Source organism: Coturnix japonica, chromosome 10 (genome assembly GCF_001577835.2).
Source record: "Coturnix japonica isolate 7356 chromosome 10, Coturnix japonica 2.1, whole genome shotgun sequence".
Classification (NCBI taxonomy): Eukaryota; Metazoa; Chordata; class Aves; order Galliformes; family Phasianidae; genus Coturnix; species Coturnix japonica.
In genome coordinates, this window is record NC_029525.1 from 9,042,154 (window position 1) to 9,068,823 (window position 26,670).

The 26,670-nt window shown below is 36.6% G+C and overlaps 1 protein-coding gene across 3 annotated transcripts in view; it reads right to left on the reverse strand.

Moving 5' to 3' along the window:
- The window catches only part of FBN1 (fibrillin 1), a 136,746-nt gene that overhangs the window by 43,447 nt on the left and 66,629 nt on the right, over nt 1–26,670 (reverse strand). For 2 of the 3 annotated variants that reach the window (XM_015872957.2, XM_032446761.1), the window contains exons 14-30: nt 25,927–26,049; nt 21,200–21,322; nt 20,024–20,176; nt 18,079–18,132; nt 17,152–17,277; nt 15,092–15,217; nt 14,304–14,423; nt 13,749–13,886; nt 12,404–12,454; nt 9,841–9,966; nt 8,791–9,015; nt 7,007–7,132; nt 6,784–6,912; nt 6,118–6,243; nt 5,855–5,980; nt 4,912–5,034; nt 585–710 (exon numbers count right to left, since the gene is read on the reverse strand). In XM_015872957.2, the coding sequence (XP_015728443.1) occupies nt 585–710; nt 4,912–5,034; nt 5,855–5,980; nt 6,118–6,243; nt 6,784–6,912; nt 7,007–7,132; nt 8,791–9,015; nt 9,841–9,966; nt 12,404–12,454; nt 13,749–13,886; nt 14,304–14,423; nt 15,092–15,217; nt 17,152–17,277; nt 18,079–18,132; nt 20,024–20,176; nt 21,200–21,322; nt 25,927–26,049 (2,121 nt within the window). The remainder of the gene's footprint in view (nt 1–584; nt 711–4,911; nt 5,035–5,854; nt 5,981–6,117; nt 6,244–6,783; nt 6,913–7,006; nt 7,133–8,790; nt 9,016–9,840; nt 9,967–12,403; nt 12,455–13,748; nt 13,887–14,303; nt 14,424–15,091; nt 15,218–17,151; nt 17,278–18,078; nt 18,133–20,023; nt 20,177–21,199; nt 21,323–25,926; nt 26,050–26,670) is intronic. The other variant, XM_015872959.1, reaches the window with a different exon arrangement.

The window sequence follows — 26,670 nt, forward strand, 5'->3', positions numbered from 1 at the left end:
ATGTTTTCTATGTGTATCCATGTTTGTGTGAACACAGTTACAGATGTCCTTATATGCACACACAGCTGCATACATTATCCTGTTTTGCACAAAACCTTTATAAAAAATATCCTCCAGATTTTTTATTTAAATATGAAAATCCGGTTTGGATTCACTCTTTCTTTACTTTATTTTACCAAAGCACAGTACTTGCAATTAGTTTGACTTAGTGACTTGTTTAAATCAGTGCTGACAATTTAACTTGTTAGAAAATTTCCACAGTGTCACTCATCTGCAGTTCCTCTCCACAAACCCGCTTTGGTTTTAGCTACATAAAATCTTACTGGAAGAGCATCCAGAGATACACTATTGTAGATCACTATGTCTGCTTTTCAACTTGGTCTGGGAGTTTACAGGAACACACACAGATTACACCTGAATTTGAAAAATGCAGCTTGTGCACTGGAGCCCTTCCTATTTTCAGGTGGCCAAAACAAGAGCATAAGAGCAATACTCTGCAAGTGTCATTGTATGCCTACTTGGAAACACTGCCTTAATAAATATTATTTCCTTAGTTAAGGCAGAAAAGGTGTATTTTCACTTACCTACACAAGTCTTCATGTCTTCAGATGCCATGAATCCATCATAGCAAAGACACCTGTACTCTCCTGGGATATTTGTGCATTGGCCTCCATCACAGATATTAGGATTGTCTTCACACTCGTCAATATCTGCAGGGAAAAATCAGATTAAAACATGGTTACCTTTATGCAGTGCAACCAGCCATAATCATGGCAAGCAAACATTTAATGCTCTGGTAATCATAATTAAGACTGAAATCCTGTAAATAACTGAGTGGTATGTTGCAAAATCCTCATGATGAGTAATGTCCCCTTCCTGGGAAAGTCAGTGGTAAACATTTCCCGCTGAATCCAAGAGGAGCGGGAACCGGATTTGTCAGTAGAAAAGTCATTAAGAGAAACAAAACAACAACAACAAAAAAAGAAATAGAACCTTTGTCACACAACATGGCTACATGTAATTGGAGACTCTGAGATACAGTCCGTTGTTGTTGAAGTCAATGGAAGCTCTGAAGTCAAATTCAGTGACAAAAAAATATCAGACTTCACATAGCTTAAAAATGATATTGTATGTACATGTCTAGAGAGTGGTGACAAACAGAAAAACTGGACAAACTGGAGTCAAAGCCTTGATGGGAATAAGTACAGGATATATATTTAGTTCACTAACAGAATTTATGTTTGCTTGTTAGGGGTTTTGAGGGGAGGTGGTAGGGAAGGGTTTTTTTTAAATGTGCATGTGTGTAATTATTATTTCATTTACTTACTGCCATTTCAATTGACTGGCCAGACCAGACACATATTTACATTTGCTAGCATATAAGATGCTTTTTCAGTTCTTGAAAGTGGCCATCAGTGATGGAGGCCAACTGCAGGAGCAGACACTTTATTATACTAATGCAGCCCTGCTAGCGTCTGGAGTCTTTCAACGTCTCTGGGGTTATATTAGTGTTCCTTGTAAAAATTTTAGAATCTCCCTGTGTCAGCACCAACATAGACCAGCAAGAACAAATATCAGAAACTGTGTAGTGATTCCATGGGAAAAAAATCAGCACAAAAAGCACAAGATTCAGGAACCCCCTCTGAGAGAAAGGGTGTAATTCATTATCAGTCTGGTCTATTGTGGATTGCAGTAATTATGCAGCTGCAGAAAATGAACTCACTTTAACTTAAAATATTATGTTCATTATTCTATATTTCTAGCAGCTAGTGCTTTTGTGAATACACAGTTTCTGCAAGGAAGAAGGCTGACCCATCCTTGTTCATCTTAAAGAGCAAATAATGTTGGCATGGACATTAGCCTGGAAATGTTAATTTGGAATGGAATTTGAATTAACATGCAAAATTAAGCTCTAGAAATGGGGATAATAATGACAGAAATAAAGAACTTTATTTACTAACCTGTCACTGTATTGATTTCACAGTTGGGGGAAAATCATCTGACAAAGAACTTGTTGTTTCTCCTAATTGAGTGGATTATTTATGCATAACCTCACCAATTCAAACCTGACCTACTACTGAACTGAACAGCATTCTTACCAGCTCAATTATCCAGAAATGTATTCTGTAGTGGCTTCTGGCTTTGTATGATGTTAAAAATAAAAGACATGTTCACACAGAGTGCAAGCAGAAAATGTAAAAAAGGTATTTCACATACTCTGGTCACAGAGCTACTAAATCATGTATCTTGCACTAACATACAACATACAAAAATCAGACATTCTCTACAAAGTAGAAAATGTCACAAAAAATACTCTTTCTCATTTTTCACTAACCTTGGGTAGAGACCAAAATTTCAACAAGCAGACTGAATATTCACAATATATTTATACACACAATTGATTTCTCTTCATGAGAAGGTGGCAGAATTTTTAGATACTAAAAGAGTGATGGAGATGTCCCCTCACTGCTCTGGCTATTTTCTTTAGTAGAGTTTTTGACTTAACATTCAAAAGTATCTGGAATTTCTGCCATCAGCATATGACATACATGAACAGATAGCTGAAATCTGGCTACACAAATGGTATGAAAAAACCTCTGACCAAAATATAACCGCTTTTTGTGCCCACAATTAATTGTATCTACAGTCTTTTCTGGACATGCTCAGAAAGATATGTAGTAATACTAAAAAATTCCATCCTCCAAATCCCACCTATTGGCTACATCTCTTATTAAAATTTCTTTCACTGTCATGATTTATACATTTTTTTAAAAAACTAAGACAAATACAGTATAAAGGAAATACCACAATTTCTTTATAAATACAAGATTATAGTGCTGTGAATTGGCTTTAGAAATGAGGACAAAAACTAACTTTTAGATTTGGCATAGCATCCTGCTCTACTATAGTAACCTGTTCTAGCATGACATCAGTAGGTCTCCACAGATGCAATCAGTTTTTGAAAGTGTTAGCCATCTATTTATGGTGACACTTTGTGTTAAACACATGAACAGGCCTACAGATATCAGCGGGATTATGTAGACCTCCTTACACATTGGCAATAGTATTCAAGCCTTTCTTAGAGGATAAAATGAAAATGAGTAGTTAACAGCTATTAATGGCTAGCCTATATGTGAAATTTGATTTTTCAGGGTCCAAGGAAGCTATAGAGATGCAAAAATTAACAGCATCAGATGCTTCTACATTCCTCTACCAGGTAAAACCTGACTATAATCCTCTAGGGTCTACGATCAAGTTAATGTGTGACAAAAACTCTGAGTATCCATGCTCTTCACTCAGCAAAGACAACTGCTCCCTCCCTTTTTAACTCTGAAAATATTATAACTTTCTATTCCAAAGTTTGTAGCTTAATAGGAAGGAAGATGCTCTGATCCACTCTCTTCCTGGGTTTAGAGATTTGTCTGGGTGACAAGGGGCAAGTAGGGCAAAACAGAGAACGGTTTGTAGCCTGCAGACCTGAAATCCCTAAGACTTCCCGAACACACACTTTTGTTATTCATTTCCCAGTCAAGCCAAGAAGAAGAAAACACAAACATGTATCACTGACTGCTCCCCATCTTCCCTTCCCTCTCATGCACATACAATGTAGTCCTATCAAGTTTAGAGTTTGGTTGAGGGACAATTTTGATCGAATTGTTTTACTTTTTGCACTGAAAAGTTGTCCAAAAGACCAACGCTGATGTTTTCTGCATGGAATTGCCTTTACTATAAACTTGACCTATCCCTGGTCACTAAATTAAACTGGCTCTAATTGAAGTATTGTATGTTTTTAAATACTTAACTTTCTAGAATTTTCTCATTGAGCAAGGGTCAGACGCTTGCTGAAGATTGGCTGCTTTACAGCATTGTGACAGTGTAATCTTTCAATGGGGGGGAAACTAAATTTGACTATAATTTAAAGGCTCTTTTATTCTTTGCAATGGTAGCAAGTGGCCTCAGGGTACATTAGACCCTGGTCAGAGGTTTATAAATATTTACAAATTCTGAATGTGAGCTTTCTCTACTAATTCTGTATAGAAAACTCATTTGTTCAACTTGAAAGGTGATTCTATTCCAAGGGATTAACCCTGTTGTATTTCCCATGCTCTTCAAGGAATTGGCAAACAGCTGGCAAATACATGTGCAGTAAGATGTAAGAAAAGAGCAGAGAAGAAATATCTTTCCAGTAACCTATGTGGTTACTTTCCTGTAACCAAGTAGAATTCACTTATTGGGATTATGAATCCCAATGGAGAACACCCGGTTGATACAGCTCAAACAATTTTCTCAGCAGTTCTGCTTAGAGTGCAAGAGAGCTGTTTACCTACAAAAGTTTAGGACTATTCAGATTTTAGTTTGTCTGAAAGTCATTCAGTTTTGAAGTACTGCAGGATATTTGCATTCAACTAAATGAAGATTAAAAATAGGACTTATTTTTGCTTGCTTGAGGGCGATAACACGCAATGATAGAACAGGATAAAATAGCCAATTTTATAGCATTTCTGCCAGTTAGCCCTCCAATATAATTATACAGTATGCAAACATGGCATTTTGACTTATGTTTACGATGGTATTTGTTATTTCAGATTTTGATCTATTACAATACCTTAAGGGAAAAAACTCATCTGCTACCAGAAAAAAATCACAGCCTTTTGTTACCAAACTCACACTCAACTTACTGAAATTATGAACATCCAAGTTCCTTCCAATTCAGCCTACAGTTGTCAAATTTTGACACTTTGGAGACCTTTACTTTAGAAAAGGAATTTCACCTTCAATGCATTAATTACATTATTTAGTCAGAATATTCTTAATAAAAATTTTAATTAAAAAAAAATATTAAAAAGCCCATTTAAAAAAAAATACTGAAATGATCCATTACAGAAGAAAAGACCCCAAAAATCTCCTTACCTGTGCACGTCCTGTGGTCTGGCATGAGTGCAAATCCTTGTTTACAGCTACATTCATAGCTGCCCTCTGAGTTTGTACAGAAGTTCTCACAGCCACCATTCATTATGCTGCATTCATCAATATCTAAAATGGAGAAATTTACAATTAAAACCCACAATATCATTTACTTCGAAGCACATTTCATAGTCATACTCATGCTAGCTTCCCAGAACAGCAGCAATCCAGCTTCTACACTTGAGTTTTGCAAGCTCCTTGAACATTCAAGTGCTTACAAACAGAGGTTGAATGTCAGGCAAACCACAGAGGAAAAAATAGGAGATTATCTGACTGCATATACAAATACCTCTGAACTTCCTTTATGTATAAAAACATCACTGTTGGGTTACCACAGTGTCATGAAGGTAACAATATTTTTGTAAGGATTATCTAGTAGGCAGAATTAAGGCCTGCAGATTTTTGCATGCAATTCCATTGCATGATAAAATGTAAGCAAATACAAGAGTGCATAACAGATTATTTAAGCTAAATGTTATTTACAAAATGTGGCTTTTGGGAAGCAGTTACAGGAAAAAAAAAAATATCTGAGATGATTGCAGATCAAAGTAAGAAATATTCCACTGACCCACATGATTCTACTTCATGGTCTCTCAAGAACACAGATTTTTAATAAAAACGAATACTCAGGAGTTAACAAAGAATTCCTGCTTCATGATCAAAGCCCTAAGTGTTAGTCCATTTAAAACTGTTCAATTTTATGCACTGTGATTGATTCACTAGAAAAAACAAGATACAGTCAGTTAACTGCAGAACTGTCATAATTTTACTCCTCTCAGGAAATGGCTTGATTTTTGAATCACAGCTAAAAATGTCTTAACTACTAGAAATAATTATTTTTATTTTATCTTCCCCATTCATAGACATTCTGAGTAGACTTTGTCCTTACCAATACAATATAACTTGTCAGGTGTGGATTGATAGCCAGGGTTGCAAGCACACTGATACTTCCCAATCAGGTTGACACAATGTCCATTTCGACACAGGTTGGTGCTTAGGTCACATTCATTAATGTCTGTTGCAAAAGAAAAGGACAAACACATTTTTCTGTCTGTATGGAATGTATACTAAAGCAAACAAAATAAATGCCAGGGCAGCACAATATCAGTATAAACAGTTGTTCACAATACTGATTTTGTCTCCATGCCTCACCTATACACGCAGAGATATTTGGTGATATGTGATGGCCTGGAGGACAATCACACCGAAAACTTCCCTCTGTGTTGATGCAGGTGCCACCTCGGCAGAGAAGGGGATTGCGCTGACACTCATCGATGTCTGTGAGGAGAAAGGAAGGCACATCACTACAGGATCCAGCACTGCCACCACAGCAGCCTAGATAATGCCTCAGCATTGCATTTCTTGTGAGTGCACCTCTTTACCCAATCCCTTCCTAGGTACCGACCCTGCTGCCCCCCTAGGGGTACAATCCACACGCTGAGACAGCTACAGCTAGCTATCTCTTAAACCACAGTGCAGCATAAACAAAGAAATAAACGAAAAAAGGCTGCTTTTAAATTTTAACCTGCTTTAACCTGACAGTTCAGGATGATATCCCACCCACTGCAATGGGGACTCCTGGGATAATTTTAACCTCCTAAAATCCTGACCATTGCTCATTTATACTTTGACATCCTACAGAACTAGGGAATTCACGTTGAGGGTGGAAATCAAGTCAAAGTTAAAGTAAGCTTTAATAAGATTCAAAAATAAGAGGGAATTAAACACACATTCAGGACCTGAAATAATCCAAGTGCTTCATAGAAATAAACCTTACGTAGGATACTACTGCACATCTGTGACTATAAAAAAACATACCCATGCAGTTTTTCATCATCATAAATCCACTTTCGTAGCCTTCAAAACATTCACATTCGAAGTCCCCAGGGGTATTGACGCAGATGCCTTGGCCACAAAGATCAGGAGAGATGCGACATTCATCAATATCTGCAACACAAAATAACATCCACAGTATTTTCAAAGTAGTCCAGTTTTTCCTTTTCCAAATTAAAGCTATGAGAGAGAGATCCACGCAGTTTACCTGTACAGTTTCTCTCTTCAGAATCAAGGGCAAATCCACTGTCACATCTGCATTTAAAACTGCCAATGGTGTTTCTGCATTTTCCATGAGTACAAAGACTGGGGACCATTTTACATTCGTTGATATCTATAAATGAAATGGATTGATATTAGGCATTTTGACTGTATAGTGAGCTAGCAAAATGTCCAAAATGTTTCAAGAAGGACAAGTTAGTAAAAATGTATGTTCTGCAATAAGGAGCCAACCACAATTTACACATGCAGGTTATACCTCCCACAACATAGCAACAATCATTCATAAGCAACTACATCTTTATTATCCTTAGCAATGGATTTTGGAAGAGCTTCACCGGAACATAAGTATTCTCCATCTCTCAGCATCTATAGAGTAACAAATGTGCTAAACATCTCTGTTCAGTGCAATGATATTCTACCACAGCACAAATTTCCTGCTTCTTCTCCTTCTAGCCCTGAAACCTCAGAATGTCTGAAAAAGAGGTGATATAGGCCATGCAAGATCTTGATAACATATTCTCTTTAAGAACCCACATTTCACAGTCCTATTAGCTCCCAGTCTACACCTGCAATGATACAGACACATGACTTCTTGCAAAAACAGCAAACAAAAGAACAACATTGACACCAGAGGTCATTCATTCTTACAATAGTGATCCCTCCTTTTGGGAAACTTGTAGGACACACTACATAAATTGATGCTGCTTTCTGTATAGACATTCTGCAACACAACTGCCAGAGTCACTTTCTGTTATTAAACACTACTTACTTTTCCTTTTATCTGCAGAACCTAATTGCAGCTCAGCAATAAGATTTCAGCAGATGGAAGATCAAACCTACAAAGGGAACTTCCAGAAGAACTACTCTATCTGCTGGTTTCTGAGAAAAAATGTGACTATAATGAGTCACAGAAAATATGACTGTAAGAAATAGCACGTCATAATTCCTCATGTAAAATTAATAACTAAGCAACTGTTTATAAAACTAAGACTGAAACTACCAACAGCAATTGTCATTCGTGTGTATTTTCTCATCCTTCAAAATTTCAAAATGTTTAAGTATTGGTAACTGGTTTTCTTTAAGTATATTCACATTCATTTGTGCTTCTTCCAGCTTAATCCCACTGGAAACCCTGTTTTAAAAACATGACGCCAGGGTGTCACTGTGTGATTCCCATTAATTTTTCTGGAATTTTACCAAGAACAATCATAACAAAACGTAGTCTACAGTAAATTCAATTCTGCTGATTTGCGCTATCATGCTGGAAACATTTTTCTCTACTTCTTCCAGTAGCTCCACTAGAAATTATCAAAATTATTCACCCTTCCTTGCTTGCTCCACAGTAGAACTGAAATTAGTGTATCTTGGGCAGGTAAGAAAGACTGCTCTTTCCCTATGTCCAAATCTGACTGTACAGCTTGTTCCATTTCTTGCAGCATGAAGTTCCAGGTTTTCAAAGCTATTTCACCAGCCAGAGATGTCATTAGATGCATCACAGGAGGCAAAGTCATGCATAATTTAACCTAGCTAGCAGACAGAGATTTAGTACTTTGAGGCTGTAATGCCATACGGTTTTTAATGATCTGACACAGACTAAACAAGCTCATGTTTTATTCTGGCCTTATTTTCCATGAAACCTAATAGGATTTTAAAGTGTGCCTCAAGATAAATGAATTGCCTACTTAACAACCCCCACGAATTTACCACGAGAATATCAATAGGAAAAGCCAGCAGGATTTAGTAGCAAAGAACCACAAACACATCACATACCTTTAGAGAAAGGTTTCCCAGTTATCTCTATCTTTGTGGAGAACCCAGGCCCTCGGGGACAAAGGGCTTCAAATTCAGGTGATCCCTTTAGAGGGCATTCCTCACACTCAAAGCCCCATGCTGCCCCCACTGAACAGCAGCAAGCATCCATTCGGTGTCGGCCTGGTATCTGTGCAGTGCATTGCTCATCTTCATGTTGCAGGTAGCAGCTCTCCAAGCGAATGTCTGTTGGGCAATTGAACAACATGTTGAGAGAGAAAGAGAAAATTTAGTTCACCGCAGAAGAATTCCTCTTCCAGAATCCCTTCATAAGACAATTTGTTCCATGTTGTTGAGGTCTTTGGCAGAGCGCTGACACTGCATAGCTCCTAACAGCAAAATATTAACAGTATACTTGAAAACTAACAATTGAAATAAGTTTAAAGTTTTGTGTAAAATAGTGCTCAAAACTTGGAGAATATTTTGGATCAAAAAAAGTTGTTTTTAAGCATTCCAGCTTACCGTAACTATATAAAGCCTTTTAATATAACCTATACCTCATTCTAAGACAAATGTTAGACATTTACTATTATTAAGGGACTTTGGTCATTAATAATAGTAAGTCCATCCATCCTATGCTGGATGGACAACATACAAAAATCATATATTCTGTTGTACACCCCATTAAGATACACAATGTGGCTGGCTCCTCACAAGCTATGGTGCTGGTCCACAGTGGTCCCACCACCAGCCTTCCCAGTCTTCTCAACTTTGGTGGGGATTATGATGAAGAGTGCTAAGAGCAAAGATCAGTTGTACAGATCTGTCAGATGAATAATTTTGAACCAAATCTATGTCATTAAAATAGTCAGCAGATAGTGATGGACTTTTACCATTGCAATCTGTTCGTATTTCAATTGAACAAGTTCATGTCCCTGATCAATTCTACTTGAAAATGGCTTATGTTGACAAAAGTAATGCCCCTTATTTGCAAGAAAACGATCAGTAAAAATCGATTTGCTCACCAGACAGCTTTCCCCTATTAGATCTGTAAACAGAATAAATACCTACCAAGACATGTCCGTCCAGAAGCATCTAAAGTCATTCCACTGGGGCACTGGCAAACAAACGATCCCAGGGTATTGACACACTGCCCATTGGTACAGACTCCAGGAAACACCTCACATTCATTTACATCTATTTCCAATCAAAATGTGATAAAAGACATCATTAGTGTGCTAAACATTCACAAACCAGAAAAAAACCGCACAACATTCTAAATTTTAAGATAAAATTCAAAACCACATTAGTTTACGACCTGAAAAAATTGCAAATATTTATGATTTCCTATGCAAGTTTGCCAGAATCCACTAATTAGAGAAAACAGCTTATGATATAAATATAAATATTACATGCTGTTATTCACTATTCCCACATATACCGAAATAAAACTCAAAAATGACATCTGCCTCGCCCACCAAAATTAAAATAGTAGTGATTTTTATTTAGATTTTTGTCCATATTTTTAACTCATACGGGCATAGAACGAAAAAGGCAACTGTGTAACAAGATCATGTGTTATTCTGTCAGGATGTAGCTATGGCGCATTTTGTAATGTTTTTGAAATGTTTGCACTCTTGTTTCTGCCTCTTCAGGCACACCTCTGAACGTCTGGAAACTACAGCACTGAAATCAAATTCTATGACCACCTATGACTGGTGGGTCCAACCACTACTGTCCTTGGTGAAAAGCATATGCTTTGCCACTGCCTCCATAAAAAAGCCTCCAGGCTTAAGTATGACCTAGGATGAAGCATAATGATTTTGAAGAAGACAATTAGAACAAGGAATCAGAAAGAAATGACTGGACTACAGCTGAACGCTCACATATAGAGAGCAATAAAAAAGTTGGTAGGCTGGATTCATGGATCTTCCAAACAAAACTCCTAGTGTCAACAGCCTCTGCAACACTCAAACTGCACGGAGCAGTGTGGAAGATACACATCCAAATGGACATTGGTGGCCACTGCCCTTTACTAGATATTATAAATAAAAGGCTCATCTTGACTGAAAGGCAGGAAGTAAAGCCAAGGGTCTATTTGAAACCAGCGGAACACAGTTCACAGCTTGCGAACAATATTCCAGCTGACAATTCCAGGGCTCACCCATAAACTAGAGAAAGACTGCCAATTTAGTTTGCTTATTTCCTTGCACAAGTTCCATTACTAATTTTACAGGGGCTGTGTATGGGAGAACTGAGTATCACCTTTTGGGAACTAAATTTACTCCCTTGTCCTGTATCTCACTTGCCAGTAAATTTCCTAGAGCTCTTCCCTTGTCTTGAAAAATGCTTACATTGGTTGGAGCCCAAATACCACTTTAGTATGTTAAAACCAGGAGAAAGTTCTCTGAAATATCTGGGGCTATCCAGGTCCCATTGAAATCAGAAAGATGAAAGCATATAATAGATGTAATCCAAAGTGCTAGTAAAGGAAATGCTGAAAACAGTTATGTCTACATCTTGGAAGGATAAATTTTCCATCCCAGCAGTGTTGAAAATGTTCTAAGACTTTCCCTGTATATAGAGAAAGGTGGGGCCACTTTTTTTCTTTTTTTCCTTTTTTTCTTTTTTTTTTTTTTCCCCCTTTTTCTTTCACTTACTCCAAGAAGTGTTGCTGAGGTCAAATAAGTTATGTACAATGGGTCTGCAGCACGGATGTGCCAAGATATTCAGTCATCATTTGGAAAGCAAAGAATATGTGTGAGGGTGTTCCTCTTTCTTTCTTTCCTTGTTATTGTTTGTTTTATTTTATTTTTCTGTTACAGGGAAGAACAATGTTTCTTTATGGAAGTTACATATGGGAGTAATTTTTTAAAATATTTTAACTGCAGTGTCATGTCAGATGTTGTCAGTCAGGATGACCCATAGCAGTACAAGATGCTCTGAGCTTCTGCATATTATGGAAATATGCAGTTCTTTGTCAGGGGTTCAAATCAATTCGGATGAAGATGAAATAGGGTGGGACCTTCAATTCTCACATGACACTGTATAGTCTTCAAGCAAAAAAGCTACACATTTAAAAAAAAAAAAAAGATCAATCTTTAATGAAAATTTAAGTGTGTGCTGATGCCCGTTTTTTGTAAGACAATAACTATGCTTTGGAACATGTCTTATTTAATATAGTGTTATGTGGAAAAAAAGTGAAGCTTAAGAAAAAAAGCTTCCATTTGAAATATATCCTTTAAACAGGTCCTTTCTATAGCACAGAAATGGCACTGCATATTGTATCAATAATGTCATGTTTTATTGCATATATAAAATGCATTATTTGCCTGCATAGGTTACACATTAAATAGTATTTGAAGGGAGAGCCATCTCTGTATGCTGGCAGATACTGTATTTTCAACTGTGTACTTTGAGATAAGCCGTATGTAGGAATGTTAAATAGACTGAAAACAAATTCATCCCTGACATAACCCTAAGAAAATCAATAGAATTATACGAGGTAAGAATTTGGCTTCGTGTTCCTCTATGCTAAATTAACCACTTAACCCAAAACACTGGCTTTTTTTTTTTTCTTTTTTTTTTTTTTTTTCATTCAAGCTCTGATTTATATCAAGGCAACAATAAATACCTTCACATACTGTTCCTCTTACTCTTGAAAATCCCTTTTGGCATATTGGGTCTGTAAAACAAACAAAATGACCTTTTAGAATTGTGTAGTCCAAAACTCACTATTAGCTTCTTGTGTAAAAAATGATCATGTGAAATATTATCTACAGTTCATTTTTGTTAGTGCTCAGAATGCTTAGACAATATCTTAGTATTTTCTGAAATAATAAAGAGGCAAGATGGGTCAACTAAATAAACTATGCATACTGTCAGCCATTATCCTGCTTTGACTCCAGTGTATTTCAGTTAGCTTACCCCAGTGTGGTTACATTATTCCTGCTTTGTTCAAATCATTCATTTAACCTGGTCTCAGCCATATTTAAAAATGATAAATGATGATGGATTCTGCTGAGATATCAAAGATGAAGTGGACTTGAACAAAATAGCAACTTTCAGCACGTTTAAATAACATCTCACCCACATTTCTGCATTCACCTGATTACCCCTGGGTTCCTAGCTCATCCCACAGATAAATCTAATTATCAGGTGCTTATGCAGACACCTCAACTGATCAAACACATGATTCTCTAGACTATCAGTTAACCTACAGAGTATAATAAGGGTTACTCCCTCTCCTCCCTCAATTACTGCACCAAAGATCGATTTGATGCAAACTTTACCTTGAAAACTCTGGGGAACAGGCATCAACTGCTACATCATTACCTACTCTAGATCGCTAACTATAACAATGCAAAAGTTAAGCGCAAGTTACAAGCTGTAGACGTGGTCCTCTCCTTTCAGAATTTAACTTCCTAAACTGTTTACTATAAAATCCAGTGTTACTGGAAATCCATCTACTTGCCACCTTTCAATATTGAGATGTTTTAATCTATTTATTTATTAATTTATTTCCCAGACTGAATAAGCAGTTAATGCTGCATAATAGGAAAAGTAAAGTTACAACTCTGGTATGCAACCAAACTTCTACAACAACATACGGCACCAGCCTCAGAATAGGAAAAATCCTATAGCTTCCTGAGAATACAGTTATATTTTATGCAACGACACCTTCATCACAATAAAGCAAACCTAAAGAAGACAAAGAACAGCACCTCAGACTTCTACAAATTTATGGATTAATTGAGAATAAAAGCTGCTTTGTTTGTTTGGTTTTTTAATATGGGTATACACCAGGGATTTCATAGCTAGATGCTATTATACAGCCAGTCTTCTTAAGCTTATTCCCTTGCATGGAGTATTAGATTATTCATGTATTCAAGTAAGATGGACAGGCTCTTGTAATGTCACAGTTGTGAGGTATAAGAGCTGTGAATGGAAATTTTAAGAGAACAAACAGACAGTGTTACCTCGTTCACACTGCGTACACGGGCTACCCCAAGCAGCACCTAGTGTTGAACAGCACTCAGACTTCAGAGTTGCTCCATTGATATTTATCTCACATCTTCCATCTACCATGTTCTGCCAACAGGTACCCTTAACAGTTTCTGTCAGGAAAAATGAAAAGGTATTGTCAGGCAGATAGCTAGAATTATACATGAAAATATTAGAAAATACACCTGAATTTAGCCATAAAAAGAATCACAGAGATCAGATCTTAAGAAGAACATGTCCACCCCTCTTGCAGGATGACTTAAGTGGGTAAGTATATTCCTAAAGAACTGCTCTGATCATTCCTACCTATGTGTTACAAAATTTTTTTATCTCTTTCAGTTTTGACATGAAATCATTCCCATGTGCAATCACACTTTGTTTTCATCATTACTGTGAGTACATAAAAACTTTAACATTGTTTTTGGAACATATTCCACAATAACATAAGTTATTTCAAAGTATTTTCTAAACTGTTTGAATGTCACTGGACATGTTCAACCAGACAACAAAATTTTTTGAAGAAAAAATACCTATGCAGATAGTTCTTGTTGGATCCAAAGTACTTTCAGGAGAACATTCACAAGCAAAAGAGCCTGGTGTGTTTTTGCATACCCCATTAACGCAGGGATTAGATTCACACTCGTCAATATCTGTAAGGGAAACACGCTGACATTAGTGCCAGGAAACACTAACAAAAATACACATGACATTCATTGGCTGAGGTTGAACTGGAAGAAGCACTTCTAATAATAGGATTCCTCATATTCTGGTTCAGTCATGAGGCTTTCCACACCACACAGATGTGTGTGCCCTAATAACATTAGAACATTAAACAACTGAACTCAGCAGCAGCATCTCACTTTTCTGAGATATCCACCTGTTGCCCTGCTTCTGTGGTGATACCTTATTGCTTAAGTGACTTGACACACATCCTGTCTATGGATCAAAAAGGATTCAGACAAGCACCCTTCTGGCTCTTTCTTATCCACAAAAGAGAAAAGATGTGTAAAGCCTAGTGACTGCCATATTTCTATCACTCTTGGCACAATGCAGGCCCAATGATGGTCATCAGTAAGGAGTGCTAGCATAGATCCGATACAAACCATTCCACAAGTTTATCTAATCTAAAACTTTCGTGATTGGGTCTTGTCTCTCCTCATTTCCCTACTTCCCCACATCATTTTATTTTTTCTTTTTTTCCTTCTTTTTTTGGTTTATGTTCTATATACAATAATCTCAAAATTCAAAGTACACCTGACACAACACAAGAACAAATCCAATGAATCAAATTAGAATGAAATGAAGTGCTATCCATTACCTTCACATGTTTTTAGGTCAGGAGTGTATACAAATCCTTTGGGACAAGTGCAAGTGAAACTTCCAGGGGTATTCCTGCATTGCCCATTGTCACAAAGCAGCATGTTCAGCGCACATTCATCAATATCTAAATTGAAAATTAAGAACTGTTAAGATAGAAAACAAGAACTAGAATAAAATTTCCATGTTTATAGCCACATTTTATTAAATTTTGTGTATGTGGAGAGAAGAAGGAGACGAAGGGATGAGAGAGAAAGAATACTCATACACACACCTTGCACTGTTTACCAAAGATTTCAAGATTCTTGAGCTGACAACAGGTTTGGAGTTATTTTTACATGGAAATAACTACTCCAAGTAAACTAAAACTGTACTAAAGGTCCCACTTACTTTACTCTCCTTATTCACAACAACTCATCAAAATAACAAAAGCAGTAAGTTATATAATTCCAAATCACACAAATATTATTTACAAAAAATACCTTTTTGGGCTTTTTTTGCTTTTAAACATGGAGTAAAGCACAATGTTTTTCTCTGTACATTTTTGTGTGTGTGTGTGTGTGTTTTTCCCATGCTTTATAATTTAGAAGGCTATTTTGCTTTTACAAGAGTTTATACTTGATTTCTATATGAATTCATAACATGTGATAGCCATAGCACTGTTTAAAATAAAGCTGAGAATCACGCTTTCATCTTGCATTTATTACGGAATAGGTCTATGCAGACTCTAATTCCCTGAGCAACAGCCACCACACTCATGAAAGAAAAGAGGAGATGATTGTTTTGGAAAGATTTGCTTGTCATTCTGTTCTTTATATTGACATTTTTTGCCAAGTCTGCTCTGAACTGTCTTAGATGTTGTGGTTAATAAGGCCAATGTGAATCTACATTTGTTTCAGAGTTGAAAAATTTAAACAGAAATGCCAGTGCTAAATTTCAAGAGCCCTTAGGAAATCTTTGGAAGAGCTGTGATCATTAGAGAAAAGTTCCAAGAAGGTGGCAATGGGCCATGAACGGCAGGTGAAGATCAGGAGAGACCCCAATAGCAGACAGGAACAATTGGCTAAGTCAGGGAGGCCTCAGAAAGTGTTGAGAGAAGTTGGAAAGACTCAGAGGGTCAGCTCAGCAGCTGGGAACAGCAGAATTACTAGGAAAGGCAGGGAGATTTGCAGAATAAAGCAGACCGTGTGGGAAGCTTCACAGGAGTTCAGAAAAATTGAGAGAGGGCCAGGTAGAACATTATGGAGGAATGGGAAACAGCTGTGATGGAGCATGGATGTGGGCTGCAACAGGGCGGGCTGGGGAGCAGCTGGAAAAGTTACAGATGGAAGGGGAGAAGAGAAAGGATGCCATAAGCTACAGACAGACACTGAAATGGGACATGGATAATCAAAGCCAAAGAAGAAATGGGAAAATGGGATAAATTACATCATGACTTTTATCAAAGATGGATCAATTCAGATTTTTTTTTAAAATAAGATAGTGGATAGTTTAGAGTGGAATAACAAAGATGACTTAAGCTGTTTAGGTTTAAATAGAGAATACAGAACCTACATAAAATTACTATGTAAGCTGGCAAAAACAGGAAGGAATTTAAGAACTTAAAGGTAGATCCAGATCTATCTGAAGGAGATATTACAGTAAGGTACATTATAAAGGAGAGTCATCATAATGGAGAGACAACATTAAGAATGCTTTAAAAGGATCAGTCTTGGGACAGGTCCTATAAAAAATGTTTGAATCTAGAAATAAAAAATTAATGGGACCAAAACCTACAAACAACAGTGAACTGTGTTTTGAGAAACACTGAGACTACAGAGCATCTGTGAACTGATCTGAACTGTCAGTGATTTCAATTATCAGTAGCACTGGTCACTTCTATCCTTACATTGGAGGACTTCACAAGCACTGCAAAGCACCAAAATTAAACAAACAAAAAAGAAAAAAGCAAAAACATCCAGAAGAGCAGCTATTGGATCTGACAAAATACTGAAGGAAAAGGCAAAGGAGGATAAACTCACATATCAAATTTCACAACAAAAAAAGTGTGACATTTCATACCGATGCAATTTCTCCCAGTTGAATCCACTTCATAGCCAGGATTACAAATACATTTGTATGTTCCATGCAGATTCTCACACCGTCCATTAGGACAGAGATCAGGATCCAGTAAGCACTCGTTAATGTCTACATAAAAATTAAAAAATAAAAATAAAGAAATAAGGAAAACAATAACAGTAAAAAACCACTGTCGATTATTGACGACTGCAGACTCCCCCTTCTTATTCTCCAGACTAGAATAAGATACATTTTTAATATCACTAACCTCATATGTTACAAATGTTTTAATCATGTATTTCTGATCTGATTTAAAACCATCTCTAGCCCAAAGACATTTAAAAGAACGTACATCATAGGTATGAATTAGGATAATAAACATCCCTCCTTTCTGAATGTTCTCCCTTCTCTACTGGCAGTAAATCTACTAGTGAGCATTGACTGACTTAATGTTTGCAATTTTTATGGTACAACCACAAAGCATTTGCTGTAATCACTTACTCCTGCTTTGTAATTATTAACCAAACACTGCAGCTTGGCCTTTGTGACTGAGATGAAAATAAGTGAGGAAGCTCAGTGTTCAGTATGATTTTATTCTTCAAGATCATTTCAGTTGAGAAATGTAAATATGACTTATGTGATTTCTAAGTCATATAGGTAATAAAACTGCTTAAAGATTTGGAGCTATTTTGTAAGAGCTATCACACGCATTCAAAGGCATAAAGTAGGCCATGCTGATGAAATGGCACGTTCCACTTATTTCACCCTAAATTCATCTATTCTACTGTGTTACAAACATTCTCCTGGATAAACCTTCCTACTTCTCTTTCCAGCCATCATTTCCTCCAGCACATTTAACAAATCAAGAATATCCAGGTTCGTATTTTCAGTTAGAACATAAATAGTTTGAACTATATAAGATGATCTTACCATTTCCTCCGGCAGTCATACCAGATCCACTACTGCACAGAGCCTGATATTCAGCTGGAAAAAAAAAAACAACTTACTAGAATACTTTTCTTATAACTCACTGCTTTCATTTTCATCATCTACAGCATACCAAATAATTATTCCAATTTAACGTTAATATTCAATGCCTTTTGGTGACTAAAAAAATAACAAAAAATGTCCTCATGATATTCTGAACCTGTGAAACATTTTCGCAGACTCAAGGTCTGCACCTTCTGATGAGGATGGAGAAGTAAAAACTTCAAATGTAATTGAGTGGAATCAATTTGTCTGTCAAACAAAAGCAAGTGATGCAAAGATATTCTGCATTACACAGCTTAGAATAGGACTTTACAAGAGAAAGGATCACCTCCTGTGACAAGATTGAGCCCAAAGGAATTCACCACTTCCCTCCTACACCCTGCTGCTTGAATCCCTGCCACTGAATGTGCACCTACCCTGGACATCCATTAACAAGACTATTAGTTTAGAATGGAACAAACTTGTGCAGAGAATTTCTGAGGAGCAGAGAGACAATGTCTTCTTTTGAGGGATTCTTTTCAATCTCTCTGATGTGATGTTTCTTTGTAAGAAAATTTCTCCTTTACTCCTCCACTCAAAGCCCAAAGAAATGTTCCACTTCACTCTTAGGGAGGTTATTTTGTTGTTGTTTGGTTTGGTTTTTGTTTGTTTGTTTGTTTTTTGTTTGGTTTTTGTTTTAATTAAAAACACAATCAAGAAGGCAGACAAAACAAAAATGAAGAATAGCTTCCACTTGTGTAAGTGTTCTGCTAAAGTCATTCAGATATAAAAGTCAATGATACGGTGCCCAACATTTACAAAAGATTTCAACTCTACTGCACAGTATGAAGGTCCCACTGATTACAGCAGAGGATGCTGGAAAGGCTCCTTCTTACTGTATTAAAATTCCCAAGGTGTTATGCTATTCTAAATAGCATGGAGCATTACAACACGGTGGCCAATAAATTCTCACTGAACTGTTCACATAAGCTCAACAAGCTTGATCTGTTCCATTTGTTCTTGTCTCTCTAATGCTTTACATAAAGCCACCAGTTCAAAACTGAGATTTAAAAAAATGAACATAAGATATTTTTGTCCACAAAGCAGATATCAAGTCAGCGTGAGATGTTTTTTGAGCTACATATTGAGTGGCATATTTTGTCAAAACAACAAATTTGCTGAGTGAAAAGAATAACTTGACAAAGTTGTGCTTCAAATTAGTTCCCTTGCAGTCACCTCCACAAAACCAGGGTCTCTTTATTTACTGGCTTTAGGACAAGGATTGTGTCAGTATAGTCTTCTTGGAAGAAGTGCTTTCCTAAAAGCAGATTCTACCCATGAGAATGATTAGGATTCCTGTCTTGCCAAAAAGCAGTTATGTTCCAGACAACATCGCTTGGTGGGGATTTTGGTGAGAGACTTAAATATTCTCAACTGTCTTAATCAGGCTTTCATTTTTGTACTGACTATCCAAGGTCTAGTTTCTCTATAAACAATTTCAAAACACTTGGATGATGTAGAACTCAGATAGCAAATATCTGACTGGCAGGTATACAAAACTATTTGAATATATGGATCTCTCAAGACATTGCCATGAATAATTTGAGATTGAAATTATATTTTTAGTAATTTATATCTATCATACTAGAGGTTGTTGTGTGTCAATCTGTTTTCATGCATGTAATGACTCTAGAGCAGGTGCTGGCATTGACTATTGCCTCAAAAAAATCTCTTATATTATTCCAACATGCAAAATAGCAGATTGCTCAAAATATATAATTTGCTGTATGACAATGTAAATTCAATTTAAGATGTAACGTTAATACAGAGCTGTATTTTAACTTCCTAAAAATAGCTTACCAACATAAATCTTAAATTAGAACATGTAACAGTAATTATGCTGTACCTGAATTTTGTGCAGGACAGGGCTGACAAGGTTCCCCAAAGGCATAGTCAGTGCTGGCACAGCAGCACTCTGATTTTGTAACTGCACCAGTTAATGGTCTCACACATTGTCCTCTCTTGTAGCCACCGTAGCACGTGCTTCGCATATGAGTATCTGAAAAAAAGAAATCCCTCTTAATCCTATTATAACCAACTATAGTGCCATAAATTACAAGTGTTAAATCTAGCTTTGGTGTAATAAACACTGTGAAATAGCTGTCAAAACAAAACATTTTTTGCCATTTCTCTACGCTTTTCACCCACCTATAAACTTATTATATTTGGGACAGGAAATTCTTCTTCTTCAAGCTACACTGAGTTCAGACATAGAAACTCATTATTGCATTTAAGGACTTAACCTGCATTAGTGAACTACAGAAACTGTCACTGTGGGCTTTAACATGCAGCGAATGTTTTACATGCAATGAATTAAACTAAAACTCTTTTATTGACCATATAATAATACACTTTACAATCCCTTTAAATATTAAATTGCATTTAAAATAAAAAGTACCAAAAAAAAATACAATACTGTAGCTCTTCTCATAGTAACTCTGTCAACTGAGATAAATTAACTGCATTTCTAAGCAAAAATTAGTGAAAAATTCCTATTCCCATGGCTTCTGAATGTAAACTGATGTTTCCTTAATGACAGCAATTGTGGTGCACTACATAGGCATATTCGAATTTTAAAATTTAAAACCTCAAACCTCTTTTATTTATTGAGAAAAAGAGGGAACTAGAAAAAATGATATGGCCCACTATAAAGAGTTGAAAGACTAATTAAATCTCTAGTGAAAAAAAAATGAAGAATATCAGGTTGACAGAAATAGGGCAGATTCTCACCTGCTCACTCACTCTCAACAGCACTATGCTATACAGTCTACATGATTTTGTAATTTGACCCACAGGATTTTTCCCTTTAAATACAAATGGAAAGAAAAAACTGCAAAATAGGTCACCAAAGTAAATATCCCAGAGCTATTAATATCTACTAGTCTAGTAATTCACTTCCCTAATAGGCACCAACCCATTAAAAAAAATAAATAAATTCTGCATTCAAACTCTGACTTGTCCATCAGTTTAGCATTAATGCCCTTGCATTGTTAGTGACTTGCTCACATTGAACATATCTTACCAACACACACACGTCCATCGAGTCCTACTGCAAGGCCAGGGAAGCATTCACATCTGAAAGAGCCATCAGTGTTCACGCAGCGTCCGTTCATGCATATTCCAGCTGTCTCACACTCATCGATGTCTGTTGGAGAACAGAATGAGCTTTATTAAATTAAATTACATAGTGTTCAATGCCTGGCTGAAACTTGCATTTGCGCAACTTGCATTCACAGATTACTTTCAGTGCATCCTATAGAAAAATATCAAGTGAAAACAGAAACTAGTTTTGACGAAGATCTTATCAAGAATGATTAATCAACTCTGTAAAAAGGAAGAGAAAAATGCAAAATTCAGGAGAAATATGGGGAAAAAAAAAACCCAAACCCACACAAATAAAGCAGCCAACAGATTGACTCTCCCAGCATTTTCCTGCAGCTCGAATGTCTATATTTTCCCTAAATGTTCTCAAGAAGTATGTATTCCAAAATAAGGGTCATTCAGGCAAAAACAGTATAGGAGGAATGAGGAAACAGTGACTGCTAAGACAAAGGACTTCTGTATTGTGTAACAGGGTATTCCCTGTCTATGTTAACCGCTCATTTGCATTGTTAAAAATCAGTCCAAATTGCAAATTGAATATTTCACCCTCCCGTTCTGTTCCGCTCCATGGGGTGCCTTCACAGGGACACCAAAGAATTTCCCTTCCTCCTGCTGCAGATTCAGTTTTTGGAAGAATATCTGATTGTTCGTAGTTGGACCTGCCTGTACACAGCGTCTTGCTGGCTATCTGCATGATAATTGTTTTCTTCCTATCAGATGTTCATTACAGGCCATATTATAAACTCTTAACAGACAGGCTACACTCCAGTCTTGAAAGGAATTTCTTAATGATTTGTTTACTGAGCCATTGCTGAGCACAAACTACCATCTTTACCCAACATTAGTACATTAAACAATAAGATCCTTAGCAATGAAACAGAAGAAAAAAGCCTCATAATATCAGACTTTCATAAAGAGATGTCAAAATAGTAAAAAGAGATAAAATTATAGAATGCTTATCCTGTTAATAATAAGATTCCCTAGTCACAGATTATGCCATTATTTTAAAAGTGATTAAGAAAAGAAGTGTTTAAAATATTGTTTGGAAGCAGGTATAACCTTTCTAAAATAATCACTTCATAACAACTCTCCTCCATATATACAAAAGACAGCATGCGTGTGACTATTTCCTTTTTTCTGACCTTAAAAGGGCAAATTGAGAGTGAAACACCTCTATGTTTTACTTAGTTTGTGTTGTTTGGCATAAAACATGGTTTGTATGATCCAAGATTCCTTTTTCAAACTGCATTTTAAAATAGACTTATACTTAAGTACATGGGCTCAATTAATTTCAGCTTCACCCTGCGGTCTTCTGTCCTGCATCAGACAAATCTTAAATGTTTTTTCCTCTTTAAGTTTAGCTCTTACTCAATGTAAGTAAAAACTGAGACAGGACATCAAAATGTGTCCATGTTATCTAAAGGTATTGACAGTTTTTGCTAAAAAACAACGAATTCCTTGGACAGACACATATGCTTGAAAAAATAAAACCAAAAGGTTTCCTTTCTTAAGGATACTTACAGAAACAAAAAGGCAAAGTTAACTTTTTTTTTTTTTTTGCCTTTTTCTCTATTGAATTTAAGAAAAAAGATTTTGTAAGCTAATAAGAGATGAAATGTGCAATCCATTTTGCTTTGCAGTGATTTACAGATGTGCTGAAAATACTGTCATCGGTGTTTTATAGAAAGGTACACTTGGTCACTCAGTACTGCAGAGGTATCTGAAATCCTGATTTAAGTAAAGAAGAGCAAAATCTCTTTGCTTTTACCAGGGCTGGGATTCCACCCAGTAAATCAACTGCACATGCAGGCATAAAGTCTAAATGCCTAACCCTGACATGGCTTAGTGGTAGAAGCTGCCATTCTGAAAACTTCAGAAACACTCGTTTTTCTGATTTTTGCCAGAAAATCTCAACCTGGTTGTGGAAAACCACCTATTTACATTCATTCTCCACGTTCAACTGGTTTCAGCCTTTTCTGCTTAGCTTGCTCAGCAGTGCCAGCTGGGTACTCTGAGTCCTTCAATTTTAACCAGGAAAAATTTACTCAGACTACTAAACTGCCACTTCCAGTTGCCTTGCAAAAGCCTTCAATAATGTTTTAAAATCTCTGCCTCTTTGATGTAAGTATTTCTGAAAAATTGTCCACAAATCATCAGTGAAATAAGTTAATGGTGAAAAAGTTTAATATGTCTTGTATTACAGAGAATACACAAGACTGTGGTGTAACATTCTTTTTTGGCATGTTACTTCATAAAGCCTGAACGGAATTTTTACCAGACAGCCAAGAATATGCCCTGTACTTATACTAAAAATTCCAATTTTATGGAACTAAGTGTCAATTACAGTATTCCTAGCTTTGGGTTAGGAATTCTTCATAAGATTTCAAAATTCATCTTACAGTGCATCAAATGAGATGTTTATAGGAGTGATATGTTTCATGCTGCAATTCTTATATTCTTTTGTTAATCCTCTAAAGAGCTCAGCAAAAACATGTGTTCAATCCCATACTGAAATTGCTCAGGCAGGTAGCCAATGTGCAGCAGAAACATCAATTTGTACATACGCACATTCACAACTTGCATGAGCATCAACTGCATATTAAAGCTTGTGTAAGATCTTAATGCATTTAATGTACAAATTCAGTTTATACTGATGAGTCTTTCAGGGTCTAAATGTTCTGCAAGACAGAAATTATTTACTCTGCACATGTGCTGTATGGAGAGAGAACTCAGTAACGATAAATAGTAAAATTTATAGAAGAAGAATTCACTAAAGAGCAATTTTAAACTTTCATTCAGGTGACTAGAGACATTTACCAGAAAATTGTGTTTACTGTAGCCACGAAACTCCTGGGAATTATTTCATGATCCTTTGGGTAAGTGGAAGAAAGGAGACATACAAAGTTGAGAATAAAATTACTTTGGGTGTCAAGGTCCCAAAATCTGGTTTGATTTTGACCCAATAGTAATTTCACACATAATGAATGCTTGCATGCTTGTTCATAGAGAACAAGGCTTACTGTAAGTGTTGAAAAGCAGTGGGAGAAATCCTTCACTTTACTATAAGATCAGTTCCAACTTTCAGTAGGAATCAGTTGAGTTGCCTGCAATTTTGGATAATTTTCAAATATGTTCCCTTTGATGCACAGAAGAAACATTTCTCTAGGGCCAGAAACCCCATTTTGGCTGTATCCATACTCTCGTTTAGCCAGGAGGTACGTAAGAGATACTGTGAAGACCAGTATCCCAAGTTTGATTTTGAAAGAGTCTGAAGCAATTCACGTACCAAATTCTTGGATGGCACTTCAGTCAACAGCGTAATGGAAAAAAAATACAAATAAAACTATCCATCAAACAAAAATTAATAACAACAAAAATATACAAAAAGATGCTCAGTACAAAAAAAGAAGACAAGCTTTTGGGATGAGCTTGCTTGAAAATGTCACATCCCTGATAATGACACAGTGGTCTTTGGGAACACAACTGGCTGGTGAACCAAAGCCTGTTGGACATGGAGGTTTTCTCTGACAAGTCTGAGACCAAGTCTCACTGCCTTCCCACACACAAGCCAGCCGGAAAGAAATGCTCGACAAAGCACAGACCTACATCTACTATTTGGAAAACAGGTAAGAATGAAATTAAAGCTGATGCTGTAAATGTGTTAAAGCTGCAGCCAACACAGACAGTAGCTTGTAAGTTAGAGGTATGCTTGCATTTATTCATTTGATAAATTAAAGGACGGTTTATTTTCCCAATTGAAAAAACCTTATTATGAAGCATGAATTAATCCCCTTCCTGAAACCTGAGCGGTCCCAGGTTGCTCATTTGGTGAAAAGGTACCCAAATGCAAGAGAAGTTCCAGATGTATTACCAATAAATCATAGTTCTGGTTCGTACCTAAGCCTAGACAGCATGCAAGCTCAGATCTAGGACCTATACAGCACTCAAAAAGTAAAAAGATCCAAAGTAACCTGCCTTTAGTGCAAGTAACTCCCAGACTCCAATTATTATTTCAAACATTAAATGTTGTTACTGGTCCACAAGACAGAACAGGAACTCTGATGACATAACTAGCAGCCAGAATACTGCAGCATCTCCCACAAGGGCTACCACTGAACTAGTGCAGGAAATGATGAATACAATTTTGCCATGGTAATCACATCTTCATCTTGGACACTCGGGCTACTGTGCATTTCTCAGAGATACCATATAGAGTAGGGATACCCAGGCAGAAATGAGAGTCAAACCCCAGCAAAGCGATGAGCCAGGATGTTTGGTTAGTCAAAGGCAGAAAACTTTAAATGCCAAATACAAAAACTGAGGTATACTGGAGTCAAACTGCAGAAGACCTCATAGGCCAAAAAAAAGAAAAAAGTAAAGAAAAAAGAAGTTTAACTAGATTGGATCTAACAGCCCTTGATCAAAGAATATTCCCCACTGATCAGCTAAGGCTATTGCTCAATGCTGCGGAGAGGACTGAGTGCTGTTTTGTGCAATAACAAATCATTCTAGCCAATTGAAAAAGCATATCTGGTGAGAACTCTGCACAGCACTCCTTGTCCCAAAGGATCACTATAACAAAACTGGGCAACTCTTGAAGCTACCATAGAGTTCAGGTCTCATGAATCCATTACTTATTGTGCCCACCTCTGCAATAGCGTCCATCAGATGCCAGCTGGAACCCTGGTTTACAAATACATTTAAAACTGCCATCTTCATTGATGCACATCCCATTCAGGCACATATTCCTTATGTTACATTCGTCCATATCTGAAAGTGCATAAAATAAACATAATCTTAATACCTTTTACATACAAGAACTTCTAATAATTATACACAAAAGATAATTTCCTATGTGGTTGGTCAAAATCTTAAAAAGGAGAAAAGGTACATGATTTAAGAGGGCCTACAATCTCAATGTAAATGGAAGCCAGGTTAGAAGCAGACTACATTTGGAATGGCAATGAACACTTGTGTTAGGACTGAAAACTTCTGTAACCTGTTTGATGAGTCTAAGACTTAGAATGTGGGAGACTCCCAACACTGTACTCAAACATGCAGAAGCACTCTACATTCTGCGGCATTTTCATCACCACTTTCATTTAAAATAAAACATACTTCTCCCTGGATTCAGCATAATAGGGCACATCAGAAGGTACTTAGAAATCATTGCTTCACGTTGGCATTATTTACTCTCTGAGCTAATGGCACAGCATGAAGAATTCAAATAGAAAAGCTGTAAGCCCCAGACAGTGATGTTCTGAATCCTACACAGTCAGTCAGCCATACACACACAGAATTCTGCGCTTGATTTAAGTAAGCTATTACATCCTCTTTACTCTTTTACTCTTTACTTGATCCTGGCACAAATCAAATCCATTTTGGACATTA